At 36.0% G+C, this 23,682-nt stretch overlaps 1 protein-coding gene across 2 annotated transcripts; it reads right to left on the bottom strand.

The window, feature by feature from the left end:
* Window positions 1–7,940: 7,940 nt before the first annotated feature.
* Window positions 7,941–23,125, bottom strand: LOC145053207 (D-isomer specific 2-hydroxyacid dehydrogenase family protein). 2 transcript variants are annotated; one of them, XM_079001201.1, is made up of 11 exons: window positions 22,934–23,125; window positions 22,771–22,860; window positions 22,411–22,546; window positions 22,174–22,318; window positions 21,955–22,082; window positions 9,360–9,431; window positions 8,945–9,071; window positions 8,716–8,828; window positions 8,578–8,619; window positions 8,278–8,490; window positions 7,941–8,160 (listed from the first exon to the last, which is right to left on the bottom strand). In XM_079001201.1, the coding sequence occupies exons 2-11, from the start codon at window positions 22,857–22,859 to the stop codon at window positions 8,092–8,094; spliced, it is 1,134 nt and encodes a 377-aa protein (XP_078857327.1). In that variant the 5' UTR covers window position 22,860; window positions 22,934–23,125; the 3' UTR covers window positions 7,941–8,091. The 2 variants fall into 2 exon arrangements, with proteins under 2 accessions (XP_078857327.1, XP_078857328.1); XM_079001202.1 differs by having other exon boundaries at window positions 22,771–22,848.
* Window positions 23,126–23,682: the final 557 nt, after the last annotated feature.

The raw sequence follows: 23,682 nt of genomic DNA, 5'->3' as shown, positions 1-23,682 counted from the left end.
AAGTAATAAAGACCCCAAATTATTCCCATAATAATTTAAATGATTTGATAATTTCCTACACTGTTTTGAAAACTTTGTATTATATTCAGAAAACGTCCCTTATGCTCCGCATATTACAAAAAGGGATAAGATATCTAAAGTTTGTCAGAAATTCGTATAATTACATCAGTTTTTAAGTTACAAAAACCTTTATGATTTTCTTGCATTCCCCCCCTTGAAAACATGAAAAACTCGGAAAAATGTAGGGGTATGAACTCACCAGTCGAGAAATGTGCCGGTTGAATGCTAAGTGTCAGTTTAGGGCTTGAATACGCGCGAGGATCCTATGTAATCATGAGGAGATACATTATTGTGTCTAATTAGACTTTTAACTAATAATTAAATAAGATAATACATTCCGAGACGTGATAACACTTTATCTCGAGTGTTTAGAATGATCCGGGTTGCATCTAAGGGTGTGTAGGGCCTAATTATGGAGTTTGCTCTTCAAGAGTAAACTCTTTGAGGAGTTTACGGACTAATGACCATATCCCCATGATTTTACGGCCGTAAACTTGTGGGTGGTGTGTTCTTGGATGCTAAATGGTCTCACAATGCACAAGGGAAGGTTCTAGGGTTGAATCAAAGGCTTAGGAAGTGATCAGGACTTGAATTGACCTTGGAAAGGAGTTTACAGTTTATGAAGATGTTCTTGGTGAGTTTACTGCCGTAAACACATGATTTTACGGCCGTAAACTCATGTTTTCCCATGATTCATTTGTTTTGGTGGTTGTAGGTTAAGCATACAAAGTTCTAGACCCAAATCTAAGCCATATAAGGTGTTAGGGGCACTTTAACACCCTTTGGAGGTGTTTATGGTCTAAGAAGGGGTGTTTACGGTCCAAAAATGTTCTTGGGCCATAAACTCAAGTTTACTCCCCAAATGGTAAGATTTTGGTGTTCTAAGTCCATTCCTGCAAGTCCAAAGGTCATAACTAAGCACTAGAAGTGATTTGGAAGGGTTTTGGGGCTTCAAAACCCTCTTATAGGAGTTCACGGTTTTGGGAGATGTTCCCAAACCATAAACACATGTTCTTGATGCATTTGGATGATTTAAACACGAATTTGCAAGCTTAATATCAAGCTAGGATAGATTACTTACCAATTTGGAGCTTGAAAGGGATGTTTTTGGATCAAACTTGAGTTTTAGAGAGAGAGTAGTGAGAGAAAGTGTTTTAAGAGAGTGAAAAAGCTTTAAAATGTGGTCACTCAATCCCTTATATAGGGGTTGAGTTTATGGCCCGGTGGAAATCTACCCGATACCGACGTTAAATGGAGCTTTTGGTCGTACCCGATTAATTTGTCGTAACCCGACGTGGTCGAAACTAAAAATTCTCCAATTAAAATTTGGGATGTTTTAACGTTTTTCTAATGCGTTCCGACACTTATGAAGAATAAAAGTCATAGTTTAATTAACTTAACCCAAAAGTTAACGGAAAATCTTTATAAAAATAAATTTTATTAACGGAAATGGAATATTGTGACGGAATAAATTTCGGGTTGTCACGTTGCAAGGGCAAGCTACAAACCACTTATGGTGTGCGTCAGTTTAGGGGTGTAGTTGTTCGTTGGTGGAACTGTAACAGCCCGGATTCCCAGGTATTATTTATTCTTATAATTTTTGGTGATTTGTAAGGAGACTCGGCGAGTTGGAGCTCAAACTCGCCGAGTATGATCGCGGTTTGGGCAAGGGTTCGCGTCCGGACTCGGCGAGTCCAAAAGGTGGACTCGGCGAGTCCATGCTGTTTAATGAAACCCTAATTTCCAGGGTATGAGACCTATTTAAAGGGGCTTATGGCCGTCATTTGCAGCCACCAACCCCAGAGAGAACCCTAAAGAGTCTTTGAGCGTTTTGTGAGAGAGAAGAGGAAGATCCTTGACTATTTGTAGGTGTTTTTGCATATAGAAGAGGATCAAGGCAAGAGGAGACCAAAGAAGGTGCTAATCCAGTGATTCTTGAGCTCAGAGACTTCATTTGAGGTAACCATTCGTTCCTTTCTCAGTCCTTGGTGTAAATCTTAGAGTTAGGGATTTCTTTGTGGAATGATCCATGGAGTAATTGGCCTCTTCTTGTGTTGGTGCTTTAGATCTGGACCCAAAGAGGTCAAGAGACTCTTTTCCCTCAAGCTTTATGAGTGTTAATGGAGGCCATGAGCTTAGAATAGCATTCTAGAGACCATATCATCAAATAAGGCCTTTGGACCTTTGCATGAGCACCAAGATTGGAACTTTACGTGATGTATGTGCTTGGAAGGACTGGATCTATGAGTTATTGGAACGGATCTGACCTCATGAGTGAGTTTGAGTTTTTGCATGGCATAGACTCGCCGAGTCCGAAGAACAGACTCGGCGAGTAGCATGAAGATTGTCCATAACCGCTCAGCGAGTGGTCTTTCCGAGTTAAGGGGTTGACTCAGTGAGTCAGGGAGAGTCAGAGAGGGTGGACGGGTGGACTGAGTCATGCTGGAACTCGCTGAGTTGTTCTTAAGACTCGGCGAGTTGAGTCGTGGTGGCCCCGCGATTCATGCCAGTTGGAACTCTTCGAGTTAGGGAAGTACTCGACGTGCCAAGAGAGGATCCTAGGGAGTCAGTGAACATGTATAGACTCGCCGAGTCGCTCTAGTGCACTCGCTGAATCCGGTCAAAGTTGACTGTTGACCGTTGACCAGAGTTGACCAGTGTTGACTTGATAGGGGTAGTCAACCTTAGTTGTGAAAGTGTTAATTAGAGATATATTGTGTTATAGGAGGATTATAGCTCGTGGGATCGAGCGCGAGTGATTTCCGGGATTTGCGAGTTATCGAGATACGCGAGGTGAGTCTTCTCACTATACCTTACCTTGAGTAGGTAATCAGAGTTATATGATAGAGTATTTGTATGCTATATGTATGTTATGTGTTGTACTGCATTACTCTATGTGATTTATGTTGTGCATGTTTATAGAGTTGGAACCGGAAGGTTCACCGAGTTAGAACAAGAAGGTTCACAGAGTTGGGTCCACGGACCCACAGAGTTATAGCCTCGAGTGGCTAATATGTGTTATGTGTGGTATTTTGGGGAACTCACTAAGCTTTGTGCTTACAGTGTTGGTGTTATTTGTTTCAGGTACTAGTGATGACCGTGGGAAGGCGTCGGCTTGATTAGTACACACACACGGGATTTTTATGTTATGTGATCTTGGGATTCTTTATATGTCATGGATTGGAGTTTCAAACATTGATGTTTTTATGAAAATTAAATGAATATGTTTTTATATTATGCGAAAAATTATTTTTAAATTTACGGTGTTACAGGAACATTTTTGGAAAGATCGTTAGCCAACTCGTCGAGTTCCTTAACCCACCAAAATCCTGGAACTTTGATCCTACCCGTCGAGTCTTTCAAGAACTCATCGGGTTCTCCTTAATGTATTATGGAAATAATGTATTAATTAGAAAAACTATTATTTAATTAATAACCGATTAGAAATTAACCAGAATTAATTTTGGGATTAATGAAATTAATTAAAAATGCAGGGTCTAAAGTGCAATTGTTCAATAGTTGAGCAAAAGACTCCAGAACCTTCCAACCCTAAGGGTGGACGGTTTTGGGAGGATATTCTAGGGTTTATAGAATATCCCATATGGATAAATAATGAATAAGATAAATATCATATTTGAAATATTAATTTAAATCAGGGTTATCTAAGGTTTCCTTGTACCACTATATAAAGACCCCTAAGCCTTGCATTTTCAGCCACTCATTCCTACAGAGAGATAGCCGAAATTCTACCCTCCTCTCTCCTCTCTCTCTATAGTCGACCTTCTTGCTAGTTTGGGTGTGAGCTATTAGAGGCACGACAATTATGGTGATTGCTTCCAAGAGATCTAGAAGTGAAGGAGTTTTGTTATTTGCTACAATAACAGCAAGGTATGTAAACCTAAACCCTATTATGATTTTCAAAATATACCTAGGCTTTCTAGGGTTTCTTATTTGATATTCTTAATTATAGGTTCAATAATGAAAATATAGATCTTTAGGTTGCATGTGAACTTAAGAGTTTTAATTTTATTTGTTTTGCCTAAAACCTATCAAAAGATTTCTAGACACGATCATCAAGCAAACCCGAAGTGAAATCCCAATGCAAATAGTGCTTGAATCTTCAAATCCTTGCTCCAATTGAATCTCTAACTTTAAAATCGACCCCTAGAGGGTTTTTGGACTTCAAAACGAAGTAAAATTCGCATCTATAGGTTGCGAAAAGCTACACACTGATTAGGGTTGGGAATCTCATGTTTTTTTATAGATTTAGCGGCTCCAAGGAGTGTAAAAGGACTTGCCACGCCGTGGAAGATAGAAATCTTCATGTGCACGATTTTTTTTTTTTATTTTCCATTCTGTGAAAATGGCTTTTCCGCAATGTGGGAACTGGGAATCAAAATTTTGCATAAACACAAAAGACTTTTGAAATGTTTTCTAGTTTTCAGAACATATTGGATCTTGTCAATCGGAGTTACGAGTCATGAGATATGGCCAAAACACTGAAGAGAGGTCAAGCTGCCAACAACATCCCTTTTTGCGTCTTTTGGTGTCTTTTTCAGCTCCGTTCTCCTCATTTTGCATCCCAACTCTCATTTTAACTGTAATTAAACATTTTCAAGCATATTAAGTATCATATATCTAAAAATATAACATTTTAATCAAATATATTAAGATAATGGCCTAAATATATAGTTAAATAAGGCCATATCAGAATTATATACAAATATTGAATTTAAGCAACGAATCATCAATGAAAATCATATTTGTGAAGATGTTTTTAAACTTAAGGGTTCGTTTGGTGGCATCTTAATTATTTAATGTTGAATGGTTAAGAGACATGAATGATTAAGAGGTCTGAATAATGATTCATGTTGTTTGGTAAGGTTATTGAATAGATGTGTTGGATGAAAAATTATCATTTTACTCTTCTATTTAGAAATTATAATAATATTAAAATAGAAAAACTTCTTAATAATTACATAAATAAATAAAATAATAAGTTATTAATCTTATTAGAATAAAAACAAATAATAATTTAATAATTATATAAACAAATACCAACATATATTCACTAAATAAAATAAAAATATATAAATAAAACCCATTAGCCTTTTGAGATCATGTGGGTCAATTTGTCTGTCTTCTTAAAGACATTTTTTTTCCTTAATTCATGTGGACTAAAAGGCAAAAGAACATCATGTCGCCCTTCTCATTATCCTCTATCTCCCCTTTCATTTTCCTCTTTAGACCTACAACATACTCAATTACTTATCTTTCCCCTCTCATTCTCTTCTCTAGATTTGCAATAGACTCTTAGTCATCAATTTACAATCAATTTCTGGTGGGAAGTAAAAAACTAGACATACACAGAAGTAAAAAAGTTAGAACTACATTCTCCGGTTGTCCTTCTCCTTCTTCTTTTTTGTTCTTTTCTTTAAAGATACATATTTTCTTCTTATTTGGTATTAGTGTTAGGGCTTCCTTGTCAAATCCCCTTTAGGGTGGTGGGAGTGGGCTTGGCAACCTCGGCAAACACCAGGTCGAGGCCTCGGCATGTCGAGCTCGGCTCAACAATTCGGTGGAAATGTGCCGAGTTTGACTGAGTAAATGTAACCAATAGGAGAAGACAACGACTATATTTGTATTTAATGTTTAAAAAAAAGAGAAACTCCTATATGTACAACCTAATTTATTCATTTACCACATCAAAATCATCTTCTACTTCTCAAACATTCTCTCTAAAAATGTTATCTTCATCATGCATGTTTGATGTGTTGCTTGAAACGACCATAGAGGTTATTCAGGAGGCCAAACAGAAGATCGAAGAACTACGACAACAAAATGTGTATAATGCGCGCCAGAGAAAAAGAAGGTAAATACAAAGACATCGTGAGGTGGCTAATAAACGACTCATGGATGATCACTTTGCCAAAAACGCCACGTTTCAAGGATATTAGTTTCGTCGATGGTTCCGTGTGCATAAAAGTCTGTTTTTGCATATCATCAACAACGTCACAGCAGCTTGTCCTTATTTTCAACAACGTTCAGATGCTAGAGGTATAGTTGGTTTTACTCCTTTATAAAAATGCATCGCTGCACTTCGTTATTTAACGTATGCCACTCCTCCCGATGCATTAGATGAGAATCTTAGGATGTCTGAACGTACTGCACGACAAAGCCTTCACAAATTTTGTAAGTATGTCATAAGATTATATGGTCCACGATATCTGCGCAAACCAACTTTTAGTGACATCCAACAGTTATATGCTCATCATTCAAATGTGCACGACTTCCCTGCAATGTTAAGAAGCCTAGATTGCCTTAACTAGGAATGGGGTAGTTATAGTTATTTGAATGCCCATAAAGGCCACTACACCTTAGGCGATCATGGTTATCTAACCAGCATACTTGAAGCGGTGACTTCACAGGATTTGTGGATATGACATGCATTCTTTGGTTCTCCCGGTTCCCTCAACGACATTAATGTTCTTAACATGTCTCGATTACTCGGCGACATGTATAACGGGATTGCACCAGATTCTTCCTTTCAAGTGTTTTGAACATTGTATAGTAATGGGTATTATCTTGTAGACGTGATCTATCCCAAGCGTGCTTGTTTTGTGAAGTCATTGTCTTGTCCAAATGATCGCAAAAAGTTGAAGTTTAAGAGAGCTCAAGAGAAGGTGAGAAATGATGTTGAACGAGCGTTTGATGCTTTGAAAAAAATGTTGGCATATTCTTAAATATCCTGTACCTTATTTGGAGGAGAAGAAAATGAGCGAGGTGATGTATACTTGTATTATACTACATAATATGATTCTCGAAAACGAAGAAAATGTAATATGTGAGTATAACGAAACGAGATTGTTCCACCGACACAAGCTTTTGAGGTTGGAAGCAAGGAGTACTTGGCGAGGAGGGCAATAATTCATGATGTCGGCACGCATCATGTTCTTCGTATGGACTTGACGAAACATATTTGAACCGTCAACCACATCGATCTTAACGCGGAACCGTTCGATGATCTGACGGTCAATTTTTCGATGAAGGTGTCCTTTAGGTTTATCTAGGTTTGGTAATTTTATTTTCCATTTTTATTTTTAAATTCTAATGTTTTTTTTTTTTTTGTGTGTGTGTTTGCTGTAATTTTGATTGAAGTTTAATGAAATTTTAGTTTTAAATCAATTTGGTTAAATTGATTATTTTTAATATAAATTAATTTTAAGAAAAATAACATGACAAGTATGGCAACCCATGCCATGTAAATGACAAAATTTTAAAGGAGCGTCGCAAAGCTAATGTGGCACATATGTGGACCTTGACAAATGTGGCATCGCTCCCTCCCACCTTATATTAGTTTTAAATGTCGTTCACAATGAAATAGAAAGAGAAGCAAAGAGAGTGTAGCATGGGAAAAGGAAGGAAAGGTATGGCTCATATGGGTTGTAAATGCTTAATCGTTGGTTTATGTGGCTCCTCCCATTCGGTCACACAAGTAGAGTGTTCATGTTCCAAACATTATGAATGCTGAATCATTTAAACCATGTTCTCCGGTTTTCTTTAAAGCGGGAAAAGGAAAGAAAAAGGAGGAAAGTTATGCCCTTGAGTTTTTTTTTGAAGAGGGCAAGAAAAGGAAAGAAAATAAAGTGTGTTTTCAAATTTTATTTAAGGAGGGGAAAGAAAAAAAAATGGAAGGAAATAGAAGGAAAGTAAAACCTTTTTTTCCTTTAAAATCTTTCCTAGATGATTGCAATGGAAAGGAAGTGGTCCTCACTCCTCCCCTTTTCCTTTCTTTTATTTCCTCATCAAGGTATTATAGCTAACAGATCCAAGGGAATATGTACTAGAAATTCGTAATCAAAATTAGATTTGCAAGAGTGTAGTCAGTATTCAATGATCTTAAATATCAAGTTGTAGCAACTTTTCCAAAGTAATGTAATGCTTTTAGCAATTATTGCAGCATAACAACAAGAAATTGGTTCTAAAATGTTTCTTTTGACATGTAACAAATCGTAAATTATACAAGTTACATCAGTTGACAAACTCTATCCCAGTCAAAGGTTCTCCAGACTGAAGTTGAATCGCAACATCACCAACCACCTTTTAAGATTAACCAAGTGATAATTAATAACATTCTCCTTCTCTTTAACAAAGAATCAATACTTTCAGTTTGTTTATAATACTAGCAAAGGGCATATAAGTAATTTAAATACATACCTTAGCCATGGCTCTATACGATTGTTCAGTAACACCTGCAACATGAGGTGTGAGAAGAACATTTGGGAATTTCAAAATCGGATCATCCGGATCAAAAGGCTCAGTCCATGCCACATCAGTTCCTAGACCTCCTATATCACCAGATTTAAGCCCATTATAAACAGCCTCATAGTCCAAAAGACCCCCTCGAGCTATATTCACCAAAAAACAACCCTGAAAAAAAAAATTCATCATCTTTGTTTTTACGTTTTTACCCTTTGCATAGTTTATAGTTAAAGAAAGTAAGAGAAACTAACTAACCTTTCTCATTGAAGATATGAATTTTTTGTTTATGACACCTGCCTGAATAATGATGGAAATTGTTAGTTACAAGAAATGTGAGACGTTTGGGGAGGAAATGTAAATTTAAAAAGTTAAGGGGGGAGAAAGATTCTTGACTGTTTCGCTATTCATTCTTAAGCAGCAAACAACTATGTCGGATATTTTTGCAAATTCGTATATATCTTCATGAGAACCTTTTTCATCAACCAGATCATTTTGAGATGTTGCTTCTGAAGAAAAAAAGTGTTTCAATTTGCCCCAAGAATATCATGTGATTGAAAGTAACATTCAAGGTTTAGGGTTTAGGGTTTAGGGTTCAGTAAATTTGATGTAGTGTGATTGATACCTGTAGAATTGGAGTTATTTGGAAGAAATGAGGGCCAACTTCGTTTTGTAGCAAGAATCTTGACACCAAAAGGACGAAGTCGCTTTGCCAATTCTATGCCAATATTTCCAAATCCCAAAATGAAGACCTGAAAAACAAGATTTTATAGAACCAAAAGTCAAATGTGAGTATTATAGCATCCTACTTTATTTTTCAATGTTGAGAACCACATATCATATGTTAACACATGTGAAAACTTGATTAATTCTACATGGTGAATTATCATTTATCAGCATGTTTGATGCAACATACTGTTGCTTCAAGAAGAAATTGCAATATAGTTTTTTCTTTTATCTATATAATATAGCATCCCACTTTCATTTTTTTTCTATTATTTTTTTTTTCTTATGAGAGACACAAAGTTGAGTGAACTTACTGTCTTCCCCTGCAGTGTATCACCAACTGGTTCTCCAAGTTTCTTTTGCCTTACAGCAATTTGCATCTCATTCTGCACAACAATCACTCATACCCATCATGGACAATAAATAAATTAATAAGGTCAACCAAACCAAGCAGAAAAAAAAATGTGAAAACAGCATGATTAATTTCTATCGATGAAACAGTCATCAGATCATGCATATTTTGGGCTATATGCCAGAAATAGCAATGGCTATTGGCTAGCATTTATTTGTTTATTAATCATAATGCTATATGGATAATTGCAGATCGAATAACCAAATCAACACACTTTTCTACCAAGGGAATCATATCCTATGCAAAGGATGGCTTTATCAATTATCACTAATAGAGACAATCATTTCACTTCAAACTTCTAGAGAAGCTTTCAATAGAATATGAATAGTCGAATCAATCGAAGTATGTTACGGGCATGTATTATCGATTTTGGAGAAAGTTGGGATGATTATGTCATTAGTTGAATTTGCTTACAACAATAGTTATCATGTCAGCATCAAAGTTGTGGTTTTCAAACATTATATGGAAGAAGGTATAAAACGTTTGTATGTTGTATTGGGGTGAAAACCGGGAAAATCCATTAACGGGGTCGGATATAGTTTAACAAACTACTGATAAATTACAATGTATAAGAGAACGATTGAAATAAGCACGAGGCAGATACAAAAGTTATGCATATAAGCAAAGAAGGGTAGTAGAGTTTCAGGTTGGAGACAGAGTGATGCTACAAGTCTTACCATGGAAGGGAATTATAGGCTTTGTCAAACAAGGGAAGTTAAGCATGCGTTACATTGGACCCTTCACAATTATAGAGAAAGTTGGTCAAGTAGCATACAAGTTGTAGTTGCTCAAAGAACTACATGGAAATCAAAACACTTTCCATGTGTCTCATCTACAAAAATGTTTAGCTAATGAAGTTGCAATAGTTCCACTTCACAATATAAGACTGGACATTAAGTTAAGCCATGGAATTAGCGATGACAATCGACCATAAAATTAAGAAACTTAGGAAGAAGTATGTAAAATTGGTCAAAGTACAATAGAAGTATCATCAAGGTAATGAAGCTACTTCGAATTAGAAGATGACATGTAGTCGAAGGATAATTAGTTATTTAGTTAAATTAAGTATTAAATACTCACGACATTTTTTTTTGTAAGGAAGGAGGATTTGCAACACCTATATTAACATAAAAAAATATAAAACTACAAGTGCATTAAAAATAACAAACTAGTAGTTCTAAAACTTATATTTTAAATTTGACATCTAACATGCACATATTTTTGAAAAGTGATCAATTACATCTTCAAACTTCACTTTTATAAGGACTTCTTTTCCAACATTACAGATAATGACATCTTTCAAAAAATCATCACCTATTTTGTTATGCAAGTCCGTCTTCAAAAGCTTCATTGCGGAAAAACATCTTCCGACTGTTGCGGTCACGGCAGACAAATCAAAACCAACTTTAACAACCTATAAATCATAATATAAGAACTATGTTTCCTCGTTTCCACCATCAAACAAGAAAGGACGGAAATTCACGTAAAACTTATGAACCGGTTATCTTTATGCAAAAAGTGAAGTGATAATATATCTCAAGTTCACAATAAAGATGCATCATCTCTAAATCATTAAAATATTTTTATACAACTCACTCAACTTCAATTTTTTTTGTCAAATATAGAAAATGAATCACAAGTACTCAAAACCACATTATTATAATAATTGGGTGCTAATTTCATTAAATCGGTCCCCAAAGTCTATAATTTCCATATCCACAATCGTATTGAAAATTTCAACTTCAAAATAAAACTGATTAGTGTGACATAATTTTTGGGCATATTCACAATATTAATATTATGTTTTTGACAAAAAGAGAATATATTCGATAAAGTTTTATCAAACCCTGTCTCTTAAAGAATTCAATGCATCAATTGTCCCTCTAACCAAATAAGACACTTCTAAAATGTCTTTGATCCTTTTTTTGAAGATGCTTTGACAATACGCCAATGAGGTGTAAAAATCCATACATCAAATGTAAATAAAACACGAAATCAAATGTCTTAAAATATTTTAAAATACCGAATGCTTGATTTGAGTCGCTTAAAGTGGATTCGTCCTCTTTAACATAAACAAGAACAATAAGAACCTCCACAAATAAGTTCATCAAATTTGTGATTGTTTTATAACATGAACGAATCTTGTATCTCTCACTCGAATAAGAGAACTCTATTGATTTAACCTCTTCTGGTTAAAGAGGATGTATCATTCGCGTGCACAATTCCAATGTATATTTCCTTCACAATCCCAAGGCTATCGACGTATTTTAAAATTATGGTCATTTGTTTCTTTTTTGATACATCACGAGATTCATCAACCAATAAAACAAACACATCCTTACCAACTTCTTTGCGAACACTCAAAAGTACCTCTGTTGAAAAAACATTGAACAATTTGTTTTTAAGTCCTTGGGCATGTCACTTCATTATTTTGAGGATCGTTTTCTACAGTACCGTTGTGAATTGCTTCATTATGATCTCACATGAAAGATAATACCTCAAAGAAAAGTCCAGTAATAAGAAATTCAGTCGACTCATTATGACCATGAAACAGTAAACCATTTTTCAATAAAAATTTACAAGAATCAATTGAAGTACCGAAGTTTATAATTACTTGCCAATTAGCCGAATACAATTTAACTTGGTGAAAAACTGGCCCACTTGTAGTCTAAATTAGTTTTAGACGGGGTAGAGGAGTAAAGAAGCAATGGTCGAAAGCAAAAAAGAAAGAAAAAAGAAACAGCAAAGTTGTTATTGTCTATCGACACTCGATAGGAAGAAAAATCTATCTAAATTCATCAAATTTCAGATCTTTGTAACTGCAACACAAATGTGTGAATTTCTAACGAAAGAAAAACAATCAATTAGCGTAGCCTTTAAGAAGCAACCAAAGTTGAAGAAAATAACTATAAACTTCGGTTAGGTGCTTCAATTGGTTGTTGTAAATTTTTATTGAAAAATGGTTAACCATATCGTGATCATGACGAATCGAGTGACTCTCTAAATATAGGACTTTTCTTTGACGTATTATCTTTTATGCGAGACATCATAATGAAGTTATTCGTAATGGTACTTTAGAAAATGCTCCTCAAAATAATCAAGTACCTGAGGACTAAGAAACAAATTGTTCAATGTTTTTCAAAAGAGATAAATTTGAGTATTCGCAAAAAAATTGGTAAAGAATGTGTTTGTTTTATTGGTTGATGAATCTAGTGATGTATTGAAAAAGAAACAAATTGTCATAGTTTTGAGGTATATCGATAGCCTTGGAATTATGAAGGAAAGATTCATTGGAATTGTGCATGTGAAGTATACATCCTCTTTGACTCTTAAAGAGACCATAAATGGAGTTTTTACCGGTGATAAGTTGAGTATGACTCAAGTAATTGAAACGTTTTTGCTTATTATGTAATTTAATTGAATATTATTCGCTTTAATGTCTTATATTTAAAAAAAAAAATAGGTACGAGGACAAGGTTACGATGGGGCAAACAATATGCGAGATGCATTCAACGGTTTAAAAAGCTTTTATATTACAAGATAATGATTCAGCGCATTATATATATTTCTTTACACACCAACTTAAGTTAGTTATTGTAGGTGTAGCAAAGAAGCAAAATTGTGTTGAAGACTTATTTGAGCAAATTTCTTTGGTAGTTAATGTGGTAGGTGGTTCATGTAAAAGAAAGGATATGCTAAGGGGGAGTTACAGAGAAAGAATGTAAAAGGCAATTGGTAATGGTGAACTTGAAATTGGAAGAGGCTTAAATCAAGAGAGTTCTCTTATTCGAGCGGGAGATACAAGATGGGGTTCATATTACAAAACAATCACAAGTTTGATGAACTTATTGTGGAATTTCTTTATGTTCTTTGCTTATGTTGAAAAGGATGAATCCACTTTAAGTAACCGAAATCAAGTATTCGGTATGTTACGATATTTCAAGACACTTGATTTCGTGTTTTGATTACATTTAACGTATGAAGTTTTACATCTCATGGGCATATTGTCAAAACATCTTCACAAAAAGGATCAAGACATTTTAGAAGTGTTCTTTGGTTAGAGGGACAATGGATGCATTAAAGTCTTTAAAAGACAAGGGGTTTGATAAAACTTTATCGAATGTATCCCTTTTTTTTTTCAAAAACATAATATTAATATTATGAATATGACCGAAAACTGTCACTCCGAGAGGCCCTAGGGCCAAAGTTAACTAATCAATTTCATTTTGAAGTTGAAATTTTCAATACGGTTGTGGATATGTAAGTTGTAGAATTTGGGGACCGATTTAGTAAAATTAGTACCCAATTAGTAGAATACATGGGGGCTTTGATTCCTTGTGATTCATTTGCTAAATTTGACAAAACAAAGTTGTTGAAATTGAGTGAGTTATACAAAAAAAGATTTTGATGATTCAAAGAGGATGCAACTTAATGATAAACTTAAGATATATTATCACTCTTTGCATAAAGATGATCGGTTCACTAGTTTTTTGGAATTTCCGAGCTTTCTCGTTTGATAGTGGAAACGAGGAAACATAGTTTTTATCCTATGGTGTATATGTTGTTAAAGTTAGTTTTGGTTTTACCCGTCGCGACCGCAACAGTAGAAAGATGTTTTTCAGCGATGAAGCTTTTGAAGACAGACTTACATAACAAAATAGGTGATGATTTTTTGAACGATGTCATGATTTGTAATATTGAAAAAGAAACCATTATGAAAGTGAAGATCGAAGATGTAATGAAATGCTTTCAAAAAATATGTGCACGTAGATGTCAAATTTAAAATGTAAATTTTAAAACTACTAGTTTGTTATTTTAAATGCACTCGTACTTCTAAATTTTTTTATGTTATTATATATGATCGGAAAAAAATGGTGCCACTGCTATTGTAAATTCATGCGTCCGCCTTTGCGTTTAACTATTGAGGAACAAATTGAAGTGGCCTTCATGTCATTCGAAGAAGATGCCTAAAATGGTTTCAATGGGAACATAGAAGAAGTCCAATAAAGTGTTGGGAAGAATTTGTTGCTTAAGCAATTTTGTTCTTGTGATAGAGGTTCTTTATATGAGCAATTTTTGGCACTTAAGCAAGAAGGTACCATAAAAGAGTATAGAAAGCAATTTCTATCATTGGTTGGCATCATTGGAGAGTATGTTTGAAGAGATGTTTCTAATTGGTTGCATCATTGGAGAGTATGTTTGAAGAGATGTTTCTAAGTCGGGTTCTTGAATGGCTTAGAATCACTAATAAAAGCTAAAATCAGGCCTTTATCTACATCAACTTTAGATGAAGCAATGGAGATGACAACTAAAATAGAAGAGAAAAATAAGATCTTATCCATGCGAAGATTTTCTAGCACATGGAACGACATGAAGACAACAGAGTAGTAGTGAGGTGATAGGGACAAGTCAATCAAATTAAAAGCAAGCAGTGAATGATGGGGTGAATTTCGGAGGCTTTTTGATGTTGAATTATAGTCCAAAAGAGCACAAGGTTTATGTTACAGATGTAATGAGAATTTCTCTCCATGTCATGTATGTAAAAGAAAAAGAGATAAATGTGATAGTTACTCAACACTTAGAAGAAGATAGCGAATAGGAAATTGAGGAAGTAAAGAAGAAGAAACATTACATTAGAAAGAGTAGAGGTTCACTTGAATTTTGGGGTTTACCAATCCAAAAACCTATGCAGTTATCGCAGTCTAAAATCTTATAGTGGTCACTTGTCGTGATTTAAAATAGCGGTTCTCATGGTGGGATAGCAGTTTATATATATATAATTTGTAATTGTAATCAAACCTCAGTTATGCATTTAATTTGTAGCTCTTTTTGTGCAAAAGGTTATAGTTTTAACTTGTAAACAGGTTACTTTTTTGTGATTTTATATATATATATATATATATATATATATATATATATATATTAGACAATATTTGTAATCATTGTTAGTATAGGGACTAGAGTGTAAATGACTCAATTATATATCCACCTGATGTAATACGTGATTAACAACAATTCTATTTACCAAGTTTATCTTGGTATCAGAGCCGATCAAAACAAACCTAACCCTACCGCCAAAAAAAGCTCCATCGCAGAAGCAACATCATACAAGAAACAGGCATCGAAAAAAGATTGCCCAATCTCTCTGGTTAGCACATCTCGTAATCCTACCCTACCTCTTTTTTTTCTTCTCTTTTGTTTTTTCCTTCTTTCCTCCATGGATCCTATTACAGCGTTTTCTACCATTGAAAAGACTGCTCATAACCCCCACAAGTTTGGATTTACTTTGTCCCCTACAAACTATGGCTATTGGAAAATCATGCTTCAACCGTTTCTGGTTACAAATGGCCTGTTTGGCTATGTTGACGGCACAATCCCATGTCCGCCTGTTACCCTCTCAGTCCAAACCTCAACCACTGGGAAAGAAACTGACGCTTCATCTGTTACACAAACCACACAACCCAACCCTCAGTACCTAGCATGGGTCGCCAATGATGCTCATGTACGCATGTTGATTCTCTCGACTGTCTCTGAAGCCTCATTCCAACACGTACAGGGGGCTACTTCTCGAGATCTGTGGTTGTCCCTTGAGCGTGCCTACGCTCCGCACACGTCTTCTAGGGAATACACTCTAAAGACCCAACTTCTGAAACTTGAGATGAAAGCTGATGAATCCTCCCCTGCCTATCTGAACCGGGCTCAAGCATATGCTGATGCTCTTGCTAACATCGGTGAACCTGTCAAAGAAAAGGACCTAGTTATGCTTGTTATGTCCGGACTTAGGGAGGAGTATAATGGTCTCAAATCAACCATCTTGACTCGACAAACTCCTACAGCTTTCTCAGAATTACATGGTCGTCTGTCTGATCACGATTATATGGTCCGGAAATCAACACCTGAGGTCTCACCCGTTCAAACCTTCATGGCTACAACAACAACCCGCAACATAAGAACCCCACATGTCTCTCTTCCTTCCTCACCAGATCAATTGCAGGCTTTACAACAACTTCTTTCTCAGCTTGGCGTTCAACTTCAGCCAACCAACAACCAAAGTGCTCAAGCATTTTACACTAACAGGTCTGGTAATCCTCGTGGACGAGGTCAGACTAACAGAAGAGGACGAGGCAACTTTAATCGCACTCAACGAGATTTCACAAACAGAAATCAAGGGGGAGGTAATCGTAGTCAGTTTTCTTGGGCCTCTAATCAAAACACTGTTTTTGGTACATGTAACAGGTGCGGAATAGGACATGTTCCGTCTCAGTGCCCAAATCGCGACCCTGCCACACTCAGAAGACCACCACCATCAGCTAACTATGCAGACTATCGCTCACAAAAATCCACATCATGGCTCCCCGATACAGGATCAAGTAATGGTGGACTCTACTCAATTCCTCTACTAAGCTTCAATCACTTCCAAAAATTGTGTTCTCTGCCGTCCGCGCTTCTTCACAAACCTGGCATCAAAGACTTGGGCATCCACATCACCAACTTTTACAATCTATGTTATCTAAATACAATTTACCTTTAACAAATAAATGTTCTACTGCTGTTTGTGACTCTTGTTCTATTGGAAAATCATCTAAATTACATTTGTTATTCTCCTCTTACAAAAGTTCACATATTTTAGATCTTGTTTTTTGTGACGTGTGGGGGCCTACACCTGTTACTTCTACTGATGGTCACAATTATTTTCTGTTATGTGTTGACCATTTTTCCAGTTTCATGTGGTTCTTCCCATTGAAATCAAAATCTGATGTTTTCCCAACTTTTAAACTTTTCTTGGTCATGGCTGAACGACAATTTCAAACAAAGCTTAAAACTGTTCAAACTGATTGGGGTGGGGAATTCCGAAATCTCTCCAAGTTCTTCTCACCCCTCGGTATCATTCATCGACTCTCTTGTCCACATACAAGTAAGCAAAACGGTTTTGTCGAACGAAGACATCGTCACGTAGTCGAAACTGGGCTTACTCTACTCGCCCAATCTCATGTTCCACAACATTTCTGGCACTTTGCTTTTGAAACAGCTGTGTATCTTATCAACCGCATGCCCTCTCGTAACACTCGCAACATCTCACCCTTCGAACACATCTTTCGACACAAACCCGATTTTTCTTTTCTTCGGGTTTTTGGCTGTACGTGCTATCCCCATCTCCGTCCATACAACAAACACAAAATGGATTTTCGATCCACTCCTTGTGTCTTTCTGGGCTATAGCACTTCCCATCATGGTTATCGTTGTTTTGACCCATCTTCCGAACGCATTTATGTCGCTAGACATGTTCGTTTTAATGAAACCTCATTTCCTTTCCATGCTCCACCAAACAAGCCACCACAACCTGTTCTTGAACCATACGTCTCTTCCTATCCTACTCCTATACCACCACAAGAACATTCTACACCTTCTACTACACTAACACAACCCACAACACCACTCTTTCATGAACCAAACCATACATCCACTTCTACACAAACATCTTCCTCAGACTTGTCTCCTCCTCCCATCATTTATACTTACCATCGTCGACGCCATCCACCCTCCAACACCACTCCAAATCAGCCAACCGCTTCTACCCATGAAACTGAACCACAACAGCCCACTATCCCACAAATGACCACCCATCCCACCACAGCCCACCCACGTCCGAGACCAGCCAATTTACGCCCTAATCCCACAAAAACCAAGCCATTCAATCCTTCCTCTTTTCATACCACGCCAAACTACTCTGATACTGAACCTCCCACCTTTACCATTGCTAACAGACAGCCACAGTGGCGCTCAGCTATGTGTGAGGAATATTCGGCCTTGATACGAAACGGAACTTGGTCGCTAGTTCCACGCACCAAAAATATCAATGTTGTTGATTGCAAATGGGTGTATAAACTAAAAAGAGACGAGACAGGAGCGGTGAAGCGATACAAAGCACGTCTTGTTGCTAAGGGTTTTCGACAACAACCGGGCATTGATTATCAAGAAACATTTAGCCCGGTTGTCAAAGCAACAACCATTCGTGTCGTTCTTTCTCTAGCTGTCACCCGAAAATGGTCGTTGCGACAGCTCGATGTTAAAAATGCCTTCCTACATGGTGATCTAAAAGAAACAGTTTATTTGCAGCAACCACCTGGTTTTGTTGATCCATCCAAACCGGATCATGTTTGTCTTTTACACAAGTCATTATACGGCCTAAAACAAGCTCCAAGGGCCTGGTTTCATAGGCTTTCTACTGCTCTTCTTGCTCTTGGTTTTCGGGGATCTCGGGCTGATCCGTCCTTATTCATCTATTCAACACAGGGAGTTCTCATCTACATGCTAGTTTACGTTGATGATATCATTTTGACAGGTAATAATTCTCAAGTCATTGATCAAGTTGTGCAGAACCTTAGCAAATCATTTGCGGTTCAAGATATGGGCACCTTGTACTATTTTTGGGGTGTTGAAATACACTATCAACCAGATTCTATCATTTTGTCTCAACGCAAATACATTCTTGAATTGTTGCAACGTGCTGGTCTTTCTACAGCCAAACCTGTGTCATCTCCAATGACAACGACTGCTAATTTGTCCATTGGGGATAGTAAGGCCTTTGACAACCCGATTCGATATAGACAAATCGTTGGTGCTCTTCAATATGTCACGCTTTCTAGGCCCGATATTACTTTTGCGGTAAATAAAGTCTGCCAATTTATGCACTCTCCAACAGAAAATCATTGGTCAGCCGTCAAGCGTATATTGCGCTACTTGCAGGGTACAGTCTCTTATGGGTTGCGCCTTCATCGTAACTCTGATCTTCAACTTCATGCATATACAGACTCTACTAATCCCTCCATAACAGCTTATTCTGATGCGGACTGGGCTGGGTGCCCTGATGACCGTCGATCCACTGGGGGATATGCAATCTATCTTGGTTCTAATCTTGTTTCCTGGTCTGCTCGTAAACAACGCACCGTCTCTCGATCATCAACGGAGTCTGAATATAAAGCTCTTGCTGATACAGTGGCTGAGCTAACGTGGCTTGAAGCACTTCTGGGAGAACTTCGTGTTTCTCTCAAGAGAGTTCCTACATTATGGTGTGATAATCTAGGTGCTACCTATCTTTCAGCAAATCCAGTATTTCATGCACGTACCAAACATGTCGAGGTCGATTTTCACTTTATTCACGAAAAGGTCGCACAAGGAAAGCTCTCAGTTCAATTCATCTCTACAGGCGATCAGATAGCAGATGTCTTCACAAAGCCACTACCCTCGCAACGTTTTCTCCTATTACGATCCAAGCTAAAGCTCGCTCCCCGATCTTAGCTTGAGGGGGAATATTAGACAATATTTGTAATCATTGTTAATACAGGGACTAGAGTGTAAATGACTCAATTATATATCCACCTGATGTAATACGTGATTAACAACAATTCATAATACAATTCTATTTACCAAGTTTATCTTATATAATCACAAAAAAGTAACCTGTTTACAAGTTAAAACTATAACCTGTTGCACAAAAAGAGCTACAAATTAAATGCATAACTGAGGTTTGATTACAATTACAAATTAGATGCATTAACCGAGGTTACAAATTAACTGAATTTTTATATCTTTGTATGTTCCAACTTGTTTCCATCTAGTTTCTTCCGAGTTCTGACTAGGTCACAACGTGAAAGAAAGAAGATTGGGATTATAATATTACAAGTTGTGGGCTAATCCATATCAAAGTACTTATTATTTTTTATAAATCTGTATAAAAAGCCCATAAAATCAAATTGGGATACCGGTATTGAAATATCGGTGAAATAGCGGTCGATATCGGCTGATATCGGTGATAATCTCGGCTCCGATATTTCATAATGCTATTTGAAACCAGGATTTTGCAAACACCCACGAAACGTTATCCCACCGAGATCTCACCGAGATCTCGACGCTACTAACTGCCTAGCCAAAAACCATGAAAATTGAAGGAAAAATAAAAAGAACAAAGAGTTGTAGTATTGATTGACTATGGGGCTACCCATAATTTCATTTCAAATGAAAACAGTGGCAAACAAGCTTGAAAATTCCCATAGAGAAGACAGAAGGTTATTTGATCGTCATGGGAGCTGGAATGGGAGGAATTTGCATAAATGTGAAGATAAAAATGCAAGGCATTGAGATTTGTGAAAAAAATTTACCTTTGAAGTTGGGAAACACATATTATATTTATATTGGGGATGGAATGGTTGATCAAGTTGGGTCTCACTCATACAAAATAGGTAACTCAAAAGTTGATGGTCAAATGATTACCTTAAAAGGTGATCCGATCGATGGTTTCTTTGGAGTCTGTTACCAAAGCCATCAATTGTGAAGGGTATGGTCTGGTTATAGAGTTGGGTTGGGAGAGTTGAAGCCTAACAATGTGACTCTAATAGAAGATTGTTCAATAGATCATGCACAAGTTAAAGAAACGCACATGCCCTTGCTGATGCTTCTTAGAGAAGTTATGAATTTAGAAGGGAAGGGTCAACTTTTGGGAAGACAAAGTTGCCATGTGATTAGATTTCATTGATGACTGATTCAACTTTTAATAAATGAATACGAATTTTTGGAATTCCATTCTCAGGAATTGGGAGAACAGAGGAGGAAGATGATAAATGGTGTAGCAATAATCAAGATTCAAGGAGTTTTATCAGAATCAGAAAACATTGCTAGTAACATTATTCAAAATGAGAATAAAAAGATAGTATTAATGATGCAAATAAGATGCAATGATATCTGGGTGAAATCTAATGGTCAATTGTTGTGACCCAAAAGAGTTGCCTTTTGATAAAGGTCCAGGATATCCTTTTTTTTCCTTTAAGAAGTTCACCTTGAGGACAAGGTGAAAGTTAGGCGGCGGGAATTGGTGTATAAGTCAAATGGTCAAGGATAAATAATGGAGGTCAAATTGGTCAATTCATGTATTAAGGTTCTTTAGGTCATTTCTCTTTTTAGGTTAATGTTAGACAGGCATGATTAGAGGTTAGTAGTTGTGAATGGGGGTAGCTTTAATTTGAAAAAGGAACTCTACCTTCTCGAATTGGTAGCTTGTAAATCTTTTGAATCATTCCATTACACTTGTCTAATTCCATTCCAAAATCATTAGAGTATAACACAACGTACCTAAATTTCTTTATCCATCATAGAAACATACTTTCATTTAATTATTGATAATAGGCCTAGCAACATGTAGCCTAAAACTTCTAAAATGCTTACAAGTGTTAAATTACATATTACTAGTAATATCGGTAAATAACTAAGTATGTTGCTATTATGGATAAATAAATGTAAGTACATTGCTATCTATTACGGGTAAGAAATAGAGAAAATTCTATAAGTTTCATGTTACATATAATTATGTTGTGGATTGTCAGTAAAAAAAAATTGGAAGTACAATGCTAATAACCCAAGATGCAACCTACTAGATTAACAGATATGAGAATGTAAATCAATAAGGTATAATCAGTAGAGATTGATATGAGAAGAGAACCTACTTGCTTACGGAGAAGACCTAACATGAAATAGATGGCCATTTCAGCACATGAAGCAGCATTTCCAGTATTCCCACTAGGAATTCTAGCAACTTTTATTCCATGGTTTGTAGCAGCAGCTATATCAACACCTTCAATAAAATATTAAAAAAATAACTAAAGTCAAAAATTTAAGTTCAACAGTTTACACAAAGATTAAGCAAACAAATAAAACTATAAGACCTTCTAAACCAACACCATACTGCATTATGAGCTTCATTCGTGTTGCACGAGCAATAAGATCTGAATTGAGCCGCATACTTTTTACCACACAGATATCATAGTTACCAATAAGGTTAGGTACACTATCAAATGGAAGATCATCAACCTATCAAATGAAAGAATAATACATAGGTTCATTAAATTAAGCAATTTTGAAGCCTTGTTTGCCATATACAGTTAGTTCATCAATTAGAATACCTGGATAGATGGATAGTTCTGCAAGTATTCTTTGGTGTAGTTATTTGAAGCTGCAAAGTGAGGCCCACAAAAAAGAATCCTTGTGTTAATCTTGCTATCCTCACACATATTTCGTTTGCTAATATCCCAAAACAACCTGTAGAATCCATGACATGAACAGTGAAAACCCTAATTTCCATTATTAATAAGAAAAAGTGTTGGAATCCATGACATGAACGAAATGACTGACAAAATAACTAGAGTTTAGAGTAAAATCTTTCTTTGGGGACAGATAATTTACATAGAGAACTTTTATCAAACACATGGTGTGCACTACATTATACTGAAAATAAGCAAATTTTGCGATAGCGATAAACTTACCCTGACAAACCCTTCAAACTTGTATCGTTGCACACAGATTGTCTACCAAAAGCCTTGAGGTTTACAGACTTGTAAAACCTAAAAAACATGCTGGAAATGCATAACATTCTAAAGCTCTGATTACATTAACATTTGATAATAGAGAAAGTTGAGCAATAGTCACCTCAATTTTGTTGTCGTAGATGAAATTCAGTAGACAGACCTGGAAATTATCATTTCAGTAAAAAAGTACACAAACAAATTGCACCTGTTTGTGTCTGCGTCAATGTGATAGACACACAGGGGGCAGAGGTAAACGATAACAGAAGTGTAAAGGCTCCTCCCGAATTAGGGGTTTGAACTTTGAAGTAACACTTGACGGTTTTAACCATGCGCTTTCCATCCCGCTTACACATTTCCGTCAATAATTAGACAAGTAGGTGTTTGGGATTATATTTTTAGATTAAAGTTTTTTTTATAAATTTTTTTTAATAAAATGTATTTTTTCAAAAGACAAAATTACATAAATGATCCTTGTGGTTGACAAAATAAACCAATTTTAGTCATTCTGATGAATTTTTTGCATAAATGGTCATTATGGTTTCGAAATGTTGCAAAGATCGTTCTTTTAACTAATGGTGTTAATTTTTCCAGTTAAGTACTTTGTGAAATGACACATATGTCCTTCCTGTCATAGAGATCGTTTATGTAACTTGTTCATGTCACAGGGACCATTTATGTAATTTTGTCTATTATTTTTTATCTTCTTATTTTATTTTATTCATAATTTTTATGAATTATTTTTTTTTTGCCGTTTTGTTCAAATATATTATTTAATTTTTTTTCTCGCTTATATTTGTTGATATTTTTGTTCAAATAAATTTCTTAAATTTTTTGACGTTTTATTCGAGTACATTTATTAATATTTTTTTT

This window comes from Lactuca serriola, chromosome 5, assembly GCF_051521515.1.
Source record: "Lactuca serriola cultivar US96UC23 chromosome 5, Lser_US96UC23_V15, whole genome shotgun sequence".
NCBI classification, from domain to species: Eukaryota; Viridiplantae; Streptophyta; class Magnoliopsida; order Asterales; family Asteraceae; genus Lactuca; species Lactuca serriola.
Note: the sequence above shows the minus strand (reverse complement) of the source record. Positions and strands in the feature narration are given on the sequence as shown.

Coding starts and splice junctions, on each gene's coding strand:
- LOC145053207 (XM_079001201.1), bottom strand. CDS start 22,859: ATGTTTTTTAGGTTTTACAAGTCTGTAAACCTCAAGGCTTTTGGTAGA. Junction 22,083..22,173: donor GTATGGTGTTGGTTTAGAAG/GTCTTATAGTTT, acceptor ATTTTATTGAAG/GTGTTGATATAGCTGCTGCT. Junction 9,432..21,954: donor TAGGTCTTCTCCGTAAGCAA/GTAGGTTCTCTT, acceptor ATTGTTGTGCAG/AATGAGATGCAAATTGCTGT.